Source organism: Cyprinus carpio, chromosome A3, assembly GCF_018340385.1.
Source record: "Cyprinus carpio isolate SPL01 chromosome A3, ASM1834038v1, whole genome shotgun sequence".
NCBI classification, from domain to species: domain Eukaryota; kingdom Metazoa; phylum Chordata; class Actinopteri; order Cypriniformes; family Cyprinidae; genus Cyprinus; species Cyprinus carpio.
In genome coordinates, this window is record NC_056574.1 from 1,875,636 (window position 1) to 1,886,941 (window position 11,306).

Here is an 11,306-nt window from a genome sequence, read left to right on the forward strand (position 1 = left end):
ATTATTTCATTAAATTCTACTCCTGCCTTTAAAATATTATATAATGTAAATTCCAAAATACCCAAAGTTTGCATCTCTTATACAGTACGTTCAGTTCTTTCCTGCTCATATATATATATATATATATACATATATATATATATATATATATATATATATATATATATATATATATATATATATATATATATATTTTACATATATATTTTACATCTAATGCATTACATAAACCAGAATTGTTTGCCAATTATATGAAGTGTTGCATTAAGATTAGTTTGATCCATTCTTAATCTTGTGTATATAAAAAAAGTTCTTCCTATTTATATAATGACCCATTTTACCTTGTTTTATGTTACTTTGTATTCTATAAAAATCTCCTTTTTTACATGCATTCCAGAAGTTCTGCCATTTACTCCTACCAACGTGCTTAATCAAAGACTTTCCTTCTGCCCTGCCTAAAGTGACTGCTACACTGATATTATCCATTTTAATTGCATCTTTAGCCATTTTGTCTGCTGTTTCATTCCCTGGTATCCCTATAGTGTCTCTTCTCTGCCAGCTCCTCTGTATGTATGAGCAGCAGCTGCAGAGACAGTCCGTAAATGTGATCTTCCCGTTTCAAAATAAGAGTTTCTGCTCAGGCAGTGTAAATAATAATAATCTTAAAAAAAGAATCATTTTCCAATGTTAAGTACACATAATAAGATATTATTATATTTGAGTATATATATTCTGTGGGCACCACATACGCATGTGAATGTGCCACACTGAAACACAAGCTCAAGCCAATTTCCCTGCATTCCTGCTCAACTTTACAGTGAAACTTAACATGATCAATGTCTAGAGTGACTGCAGCTTTAACTCCTGTAGTTCTCGTTCTGATCACATTCATCAACCCTATTAACACAATATTAAGAATAATCTATTATTTACAAGGTGAATTAAGGTTTATGCAAATTCAAAGCATACAACTTTAATCAGATATATATGTGCCACATATATGCAAATATCATAATGTGCACTTTGTCATGTGTAATACGTTGAGGATATCATCCATCTGATAGTCATCTGATGTTCGCTACTGTTATGAATATGATGCATAACTTTTTAATTCACAAGGGAAATTCCCAATATTAATATAAATACCCAAATTTACATGCATAGGATGTTTGCGTTGTAGGAATGTACAGGAATATTTCAGATATAAAATCGCTGACTTGTTAGGTGATGCTTTCTCATTAAAATCATACAATTGCCTATTAATTAAATAGAATGTATGGGAATACTGGGGAATAGAAATATGGGAGTGCAGTGCCTTCACTTTTATGATGTCATGAGCAATCCGGTTCTCTATTACAGATTAGTGGTGTAAACTTATAATAATGGCTTACTACAGTCATGTGAATTTAACAGACACACACACACAGCAGCCATAAAGTCCTCATGACACATCAGATTTTCTCTAATACATCGCTTTATAGTCCCATATAAAAATAGTTGGCAAGACACAGTTAGCTTGATAACAATTATGTAGCAATAATAAATTGTAAGTGTATTTCCTTAATTTCTCCAGTAGCGATAACAGAACCGATAACATCAGAACTTATCAATACTTCGGTCTTTCGTAATTCAGCCCCAGGGCTCGTTTAATTCTGGTTTCAGGTACTCATTCATACTTACAAGAGAAGCACAGAAGGATCAGTTCCAAAGCTACACGACAGTTTATTCTGAATCTGCATTTTTTAAACACATAACTAGTCATTATAAAAACAAAAATTAAGAACAAATCAACAATTTGTCTTTTTGTTACAGCCTCTTCTTCTGCTTCTTAAACAAGAACAGTTTGTAAAAATCTTCTACTTTCCTTCATGTAAGAATAAGCAAACTACAAGTGACACATATGCATTATAATACAATTGAATTTGAAACTCATATGAAATCACAGTGATATTTATTTCATGAAGCAAAATAATTTACAAAAATAAAACTTTCTGACATTGTTCTTTGGGGAGGAACTTGATCTCTGAGTTAATCTGAATCTCTCAGTAGAATCTGCTGGTTTTGAAGATGAAGATGAACTTTATTCACTGTGAAAATTTAGATAATGTTTCTTTGTCATGTCGCTTGTAATGACTGGTTAGGACAGATTTATCCAGATTATTTTTTATTGCTTGATGCATTATTGTGTCTCATTTGGTGAAGACGCAGCATCAGAGCTGAAAGTGCTGATCTGAAGATGATTTACTTACTGTGATTGCTTTTTGTATGTCTGTGTAGAGAGGATGAACGATTGAAACACTTCCCACATGCAGAGCAGTGATACGGTTTCTCTCCAGTGTGAATCATCTCATGAGTTTTCAGAGTTCCTGACCGAGTGAATCTCTTGTCACAGTGTGAACACTTGTAAGGTTTCCCTCCAGTGTGGATCCTCTGGTGTCGTTTCAAATGTTCAGCTGAAGTAAAAGTCTTTTCACATTCGAAGCACATGTACTCTTCTCTCACAGCAGTGTGTGTTTTCTGATGTACTTTAAAATAATGTAGACGTGAAAAATTCTGTCCACACAAATGACATGAATGTGGTTTGTCCTTTGAATGAACTCTCAGGTGATTCTTTAGGTGTGATGCCCTCAAAAATGTTTTGTCACATTGATCACATGAGTACAGCTTCTCTCTAGTGTGAATGTTCAAGTGATCCTTAAGGTTTGCTGAGTGTGCAAAGCGCTTCCCACACTGATCACAAGAGAATGGTTTTTCTCCAGTATGAACTCTGATATGCCCCTTAAGGTGTTCTTTTTGTGTGAAACTCTTCCTGCACTGATCACATGTATACGGTTTTTCTCCAGTGTGGATCCTCTCGTGTGTTTTCAGGATTCCTGACTGACTGAAGCTCCTGTCACAGTGTGAACACTTGTACGGTCTCTCTCCATTGTGGATGTTCATGTGATCCTTAAGAGTTGATGATTGAGTGAAGCTCTTCCCACATTGATCACATGTGAACAGTTTCTCTCCAGTATGAACTCTCATGTGAACATCACATTTATATTTGCTGGTCAAACTCTTTCCACACTGAGTGCAGGTGAAAGATTTCTTGGCTCTTCTTTTCTTCAAATCTTTCTGTTTGGTTTGAGAGCAACTCAAAGGTTTTTCTCCAGTTTTAGCATGATTTTTCTCCTCAACTTCACTCAGTTCTTCACTTTCCTCGTTTTTTTCAACCAACTCTGCAAATAAAAGTAAAAGAGGTTCATTTTCAGTAACTCACAGTAATCCTGATGAAACCAGATGTAAGTGTAAACCAGACAATTTCTATACAAAAGGTTGATAATTTTGATGCATTTTTATAAATTATATGCCCCTGAAACTTCCCATGAATGAGGTACATTGATCTAAAAATTATTATTTTAAAAACATCACAAATCCCATGTTTTAAAAGGGAGAACTATTAATTAACTTTTACTTGTTAGTTGAAGATAAATGTTTTGGGAGTCTGTGTACACATCCACACTATAATGATAAAAACCCACACACACACACAAAAAAAAATATATCCACTTTCTCAGATTAGATTACATTACCAAGTGCCATAATTACTGACGTTAACACACAGGGAAAATGTGTAACGGATGCTTCATGGATGCAAAAATAATGTTTTGATTAAAAGGTAGTTAACATTAAACATCAGCAAAACAAACAATTCACAACATTTTTTTTTTTTTTTTTTTTTATATAGTGCTTTCATTATAACATTATGTATTATTAATGTTCTGCATTTTTGTTTTGAGCTGTGCTGAAGATGACCAGTAGAATGAAACAGCAGTTTTTAATCAATGGGATTTAACTCATAATTGATCTCATATAAAATATGCTTCGTTATTTATACAACATAACATTAATATTATCATGTATATGGTATCTGCACAAAATGCCCTGAATGCTCTGAATGAAATCCTTTTGTTGATGTGTTCTTCACACAATAACGTGCAGAAACACGGCAATTAAACTCTAAAAATTTGCAGCGTTCTATTATAATATTGTTCTCATTAAAATGTTATGTATATGACAGTCCCAGTCATAGTTTTTGTAGATAACTGATGATGTAAGTTTCAGTTAGTTAAGATATTGTCAAGAAGAGTTTAAGGAAGCTATGTTCATATATGGTCTTTCCTGTGTTGGAGTGCCCCCTACTGGTTAGATGAGTTTGATATACAAGTGATTGAGTGATGCGAGCTCTACATGAGACTTAATAAACATGTTGTTTTCCAATTTACAAAAGTCTCGGGTCTCCATAACAAACTACATGGTGTCACAGGGCAGCATGGGAGCACAGTGAAAAAACAGGTCTGGGTCCAAATGCAGGTGAAACCTTTTATTAATAAAATAGAAAGGCAGACAAATCGATACAAAAACAGATCAGAATGGGTCTCCAAAACAGGATCAGGAATGGCATAGAATACGGCAACAAACATGCTTGCATAAACCAACATTTAACAAACTACAATTACAATTCAACCAGGCAGAGTGGTGGGAGTGTGGTGTATAAACAGTCCATGACAATGAGGAACAGCTAAGGGTGTAATAAATGACAGGTGTGTGGATTTTGGGGAATGGAGTCCGGGAGGACTGGAGATGGCATCCTCTGGTGGTGAGAGGGAGAAATGCAGGGCCCGGACTCATGAGAGAACCCCCTCTTTAAGGAACGGCTTCCAGTCCACTGCTTCGGAAAGCCCTGAAACGAGCCCCGCCACCTCAGAGGGAACATCAGCGGTCTCCGCCGCTTTGGGAAGCCCAGAAGTGAGCTCTGCTGCCTCTAAGAGAGTACTAGCAGGCTCCACTCCTCCGGGAAGACCTGAAATGAGCTCTGCTGCCTCGGGGCAAACATCAGCGGGCACCACCGCCTCGACACTACCACTCGCACCGACATCAGCAGGGGTTCCTGCATGCTGCATATCAGCCCAGGATGCTCCGGGAACGGGTGTTAGGTAATGGGTGCGGCAGACGAGGCCTCTGATGCCCCTTGGATTGCCGCTTTGGAGGACTATGAGCGGCTCTTCAGGTAACTCCACCCTGAAGGCTGAGCCGCTCAAATAAAGAGCCAGGTTAATTTAGTCCTCCAGTGACTCCTCGGGTACCCAGTATGGCATTAGGGACTTGAAGGGCTCTGCCAGGCCTCCACAGAATACGACCATGAGGCAGGTCTTCTCCATCGCTGACCGATGAGCCACTCCAAAGAAGTCCCTGGCGTACTCCTCAATACTCTGGTCTCCCTGATGGATGTTGAAGAGTTTCCCTGCTGGACCCATGTTTGCTGGCCGAATTCTGTTACGGGGTGGTAAGGGAGCAACGTGATAAAACAGGTTCTGGGTCCAAATGCAGGTGAAACCTTTTATTAAAGAACAGAAAGGCAGACAAAATTAAACTAAAACCGATTCCAAAACAGAATCAGGAATGGGATATAATATGGCAACAAACGTGCTTGCATCAATCATTATTCAACAATCTACATTACAATTACAATTCAGCCAGGCAGAGTGGTGGGAGTGTGGTGTATAAATAGTCCATGACAATGATGAACAGCTGTGGGTGTAATAAGTGACAGGTTTGTGGAGTTTGGGGAATGGAGTCCAGGAGGAATGGAGAAGGTGACCTCTGGTGGTGAGAGGGAGAAACACAGGGCCCTTACTCATGACACATGGTGTCAGAAGTCAAAATATTCAACAAAGAAAGAGAATAAAACAGGACACAATGGCCAAAGGATTTCACCGACCAAACCCGCTGATCTTCGACGGTAATGTAGTAGAAAATTCGAACTGGAATTCAACATTTATCGCAGCAGCCCACAGTGAAAAGCCAGATAAAACTAAAGCCATGTACTCCTCAATCTTGCAGAACCAGAGGCAATTGAAAGAAAGCGTTCATTCACATATGCTCCAGCGATACTGGCTGCAAATGGGCAAGATGCAATTACACCAGCAGAGTCAAGAGATGATCAAGAATGTTTAAAGTGTAAATTCAGAGTAGTGTGCAATCCGGAGATGTGGTGATGGGAGAGACATTCGTTTAACACCAGAAATCAAAAACCAGCAGAAACCATCAAGGCTTACGTGAGTACGCTAAGAAATAAAGCAAAAACATGTAACTTTGGTGCACTTACAGACAAATTAATCACAGACAGACTGGTGTGTGGCATAGACAATGTTAGCGAGAGAAGAGTGTTGCTCAGAGAAAGTGAATTAACTCTTGCAAAAACAATTGAAATATGCAAAATCAGTGAATTAACTGCAGTACACTACAACACTAGGGGGAGAAAAGCCATTGTGCATCGGCAGCATGCAAGGCTTTCGGACAACAATGTCCCCATTGTAAAAAGTTGATTCATTTCAAGTCCCAGTGCAGATCTGCATCAAAAGACAATTTGAAATCCATCAATCAGATTACTGATGCAAACACAGACAACAGCGAGGAGTCATTTCATATCTACGAGCTGTGTCTTGGTGCCAGTGAAATTGATGCAGTCAATCAGCACAGTGCGATGAACAAGCAAGAAATACATTGCAGCTAGGAATGGGCCGGTATGAGATTTTAACAGTATGATAACCTTAAGCAAAAATATCACAGTTTGACGGTATCACGGTATTGTTGTTACAGCTCTGAAATGTGTTATTTGTAAATGACTGGGTCAATTTTTTTTTTTTCCTCTCTCACTGGACACAATATATGTTGTTTTTGAGCAACATACAGAATATTAGCAATTAATTGTAACTGTAGAATTAATTCTTTTTTTCTTTGATTTGTTTCCTTAAAAGAAAAAAATAAAGACTGACATCTTTATTTAACCAAAATCTGTAATGACAGTTATTTAATTTTAGTTATATAATTCGTATACATATCCTTTATATCATTTCATATCATCTGTGCTGAAACACTGCTTTAATATGAACTATACAGAGACCAGATGAAAAGAAAATACCTCGAAGACAGTCAGCTCCCCTCAGAAACACATTTATATAAACCCCCAAATCAGTATTGAGGATTTTCTTCCAATAGTTCGTGGATCATGAACAGTGAGTGATCTGCCTGCTACAGTATTTTTCTCTGTGCGTGCGTCCATCTTCAGCGTCTCTGCCCTGTGTTAACGGGTGTTAACAGACTATATATTTTCACATAAATGACATTTTGGAAAATGATTGCATTGCAAAGCAGTTTGTTTAAGTCCAGAACAGAGAGTTGCAATAAGGGATAAAAAACGTCCGGCATTACGTTATTTTTGTCATCAAGAGGGCCTCACGGACAGCCGTGCACAACATGGTACTGCGCATGTGTCGCGCTGATCCGTCCGCGCTCATCTTCAGTTGAGTTTACTTTTGAAAACTGTGTGGATACAGCTGTGCCCAAGTTGGAAAGGAAGGCTGAATCAACATATCTGCAATATATTTTGGTCCTAGGTCATTGAGTGATTTATAAATGAGTAAAAGTACTTTAAAATCAATCCTAAATGTAACTGGAAGCCAGTGTAAGGTACAGTCAAGTACTTTTCAAGTACCTTTTCATAAATATGGCAGTTTTCAGAGGTTTTCCAGGACTTAAATATGGAAAAGTCAAATTCAAGTACTTCAAGCAATTTAAGCACCTTGTACGAACCCTGGAAAGAGACCATCAGCCCCTTTTACAATTCTGAACAAACCTCTACACACTGCTCCAGCACAACTTCAAAACTTCATAAGTTCAACCTGACTCTTTCTTACAACAAAGGAAAGCAGCTATATCTGGCAGACACACTGTCACACGCTCCCAGAAAAGTAACAACAAAAGATTTTAAATATGAAGAGGAATTCAAAGTGATTGCTGTCCATATGATTTCAGTCAACCGACTGCAAGAGCTCAGTGAACAAACTGAAGAGGAGAGCTCTCTGCAAAGTCTGTGCTACACCATCAAGCACGGCTGACCAAAGGAAATTCAGAGTGTGCCAGTGCCAACAGCCAACAGTACCTAGTGCTGGTAGATATATGTTCTGGGTGGTTTGAAATAAAGTCATTAAGAAACCTGTCTTTGCAAAATGTCATCAACTAACTGAAGAAGCACTTTTCTGTGCACGGCATTCCCCAAGAGCTTGTCACTGATAACGGCACTCAGTTTACGAGCCAGATCTTCAGAGACTTTGTGAGGTTCATGGGTCTTTTGTCATATCACTAGCAGTTCTGAGTATCCCCAGGCGAATGGTCTAGCACAGTGGTTCTCAACCACATTCCTGGAGGACCCCCAACACTGCAATTTTTGCATGTCTCCTTTGTCTGACGCACCCATTTCAAGTCTGTGAGTCTCTACCAATGAGCAGGTGATCTGAATCAGGTGTGTTTGATTAAGGACACAAAATGTGCAGCGATGGGGGTCCTCCAGGAATGTGGTTGAGAACCACTGGTCTAGCATTAAGAGCTGTTCGCAGTGCAAAGCGCCTGCTGAAAACCACTAAGAGGGAAGGGACAGACTTGTCTCTGAACTTGCTGAACATCCACAACATTCCTTGAGATAAGATGCTGGGTTCACTGGCACAGAGACTAGACTAGAAATAAGTGGCTAAGTTGTATTTACAACACTGTTCCAGAACAGTTCAAACCAAATATTCAGGATTTTACAGATGACCTTTCCTGAACTTTGGAAGGCTGTGCACGAAGGTTGTTTCTATAAAGTGGTGCAATTCCAACTTTGCAAGGACAGTCTGGTGGTTCTGACTCACAGCCTGTAAGTACGTTTTCATATTTAAAGAATTTTCCACTGATGATTCAAACGTGAGTTTTAAGCAGTGTAGAGCATTGCTAGTTGTTTGTCGTTTCTCTGATCACAAATGCAGACATGGTTTTATGTTTACGTGGCACAATATGCAACACAACGCGTAAAAAGACAGTGTAAGTCATTATAATCAGTCATTATCTCCCCACTGGATGCAACAAATGCCTTGTTTATAATAGGTTTTATTATTTTTGTCTCATCACGCTGGGACACGGCATCACAGTATGTTAAGGGGTGTAACATTTCTGTCACATGCTTGAGGTATTTGGCCAATCACAATGCACTGGATAGCTGGCCAATCAGCATGTACCTCACTTTTCAGAATGATGAGCTTTGTAAAAATTGACACGTTTCAGAAGGCGGGGCATAGAGAAGAAACAATAACGTCAAGTATGTGAAAAATACGATTTTTTTTTTTTTTTACACCTTAAACCGCATAAACATTTCATTACACCAAAAACACAAAATAATGTTCTTTTTAGCAGCATCATATGACCCCGTTAACTTTGGGAGAAAACCAGCAGTTCCGTGTGAAATCAGACATTTGAGCACCCCCATATAGCCAAAATGGCATGATCATAACACCCTGCAAATATTCGTCTGTGAGATTGGTATTCGAATCGGACTTCTCCTATAGAAGCGTTGAATTGTCGACTATTCGGGGTCACCCCTAGTCACTTGTCAGCTAGCAAGTAAAGTTCTAGAGCAGCTTTTTCTTCCATCCTGTAATAGCATTCAGTGAGCAATATCTGATCGTATTTTTTAATACATACTTAGCTAGTTTGCGCTGAGCAACAAAACAGCTTATTTCATTTTTTTTTTTTCTTCTTCTTAATTTGGAAGATGGAACCATGGACGAATTAAGAGGTTGGTTATATTAATGTATGCTTTAATCGAGCATCTTGTTCAGTCTATGGCCATGGATTGTTTCTTCACAAAGTGAAGATTCATGGATCTGTGTGAAGGGGATCTTTTTGACAAATTTGTCATCTGTATGTATAACTTTCAAAAAATACAAAAACTTTTCAGTTTTTACCTTTTTATGCATTTTGAAGTCATATAATTTCTTGATCCATTTATTTAATCATGTAATTTACATTATTTTACAGATTTTATAACTACAGCCACTGAATCTGGTGAGCTGTCTGCAAGGTACAGGTATCAGAACATCACATTTAATACTTTTTAATACCTTTTCAAACCATCTCCCCTAAAAATAAAATAAAAACAACAACAACAATAATAATAATAACTGAAACATGATATATGAGCCATAATAGATTAAGTTCATGCATATACATAAATTTTTAGCAAGACTCCATCAACTTCTATGCAACACAAAATCACTTGCTCATGTAGATATATGAATGAACAATGGACCTTTTCACATTTCTGACATGAAGAAAACAATAGCAGGCATTGTAGATGTATCTATGTATGGGAGACCTGTAGCAAATATATTTTTTCATTACCGTTTGGGCCAACAGAGAAAGAAAAATCCAGACAGAAGAGATAAAATGTAATTTTTTTCTTCTTTGGGCCAGGGTAACATAACACCAAGTACAGTGTCATAAATGTACATTAGTTATTAAGCAGAAAACAGTTCTACTTAATAAATCAGAAAACAAACCTTTGCCCACAAAACGTTACACTAATTACACTAATGTAAAAACAGTGAATCGGATGTGTCTCACAAGCTCTGAACAACACTTTTACGATTCAAAAAAAAAAAAAAAAATCAATTAATCTTCACACTTTTAAAGGTGGATTTAAGACATTTTAAGGATAATTAAGCCCTTATTTATTTATTTATTTATTTTTACATTAAAGAATGTAGATTTTTAAGGATATGAAGGAACCCTGTTAAATCTTTGTTATCTTACTGAACCACAAACTCATTAAAAATGAATGAAGAATAAAGACCAACCTCCCTGTTCCTCCTGTTTTATTATTAAGGGTTCTGGTTCCTCGTGTTTTATTATCAAGGGTTCTGGTTCCTCGTGTTTTATTCTCCAGGTTTCTAGTTCACTGATGTTCTCTTCACTCTCCTCTTTAACAAACTCCATCTTCACAGCAGCAGATCTCAGTTCAGATAATACTCCTCCAGATATTCCTGCTTGCTTCAAAACTTAGTCAGGACTGTGAGGATGAGAATATTACAGGTATTTACTGACCTGACTCAAAAACTGTATTTTTCTATATACAGAAGGTGCATTTCTAACAGTTTGTATTAAACCAGCATCAAGACAAAACAACAGAGATCACGGAGAAACTAATATCTTCTTCCTCTGGGGTTTGGTTGAGAAACGTTTGTGTTTTAGCGCCACCCGCTGGACTGGAGTGAAGCGGCGAGAAGTGATGATGGGCAAATGAAACCCTTGATATTACTTTCCCTCTGACTGTTGATGGTTTGTAATGTTTCTAATGGTATTTGTAGTGGAAACCATTAAAATTTCTGGGATGGTTTCTATTGTTTTTTTTTTTTTTCTTTTTAATTATTATTATTTATTTTTATTTTTATTTT

The 11,306-nt window shown here is 37.5% G+C and overlaps 1 protein-coding gene across 1 annotated transcript; it reads right to left on the minus strand.

Moving 5' to 3' along the window:
- Window positions 1-242: 242 nt before the first annotated feature.
- On the minus strand, window positions 243-11,074 carry LOC109062283 (gastrula zinc finger protein XlCGF8.2DB-like). Its single transcript, XM_042733682.1, has 2 exons — window positions 10,710-11,074; window positions 243-3,218 (listed from the first exon to the last, which is right to left on the minus strand). The coding sequence occupies exons 1-2, from the start codon at window positions 10,846-10,848 to the stop codon at window positions 2,242-2,244; spliced, it is 1,116 nt and encodes a 371-aa protein (XP_042589616.1). The 5' UTR covers window positions 10,849-11,074; the 3' UTR covers window positions 243-2,241.
- Window positions 11,075-11,306: the final 232 nt, after the last annotated feature.

Excerpts from the sequence above, each read along its gene's own strand:
- LOC109062283 (XM_042733682.1), bottom strand. The coding sequence starts at position 10,848 with ATGGAGTTTGTTAAAGAGGAGAGTGAAGAGAACATCAGTGAACTAGAA. Across the intron at positions 3,219-10,709 it reads AAAACAGGAGGAACAGGGAG|AGTTGGTTGAAAAAAACGAG; the intron begins GTTGGTCTTTAT and ends TTTTATTTGCAG.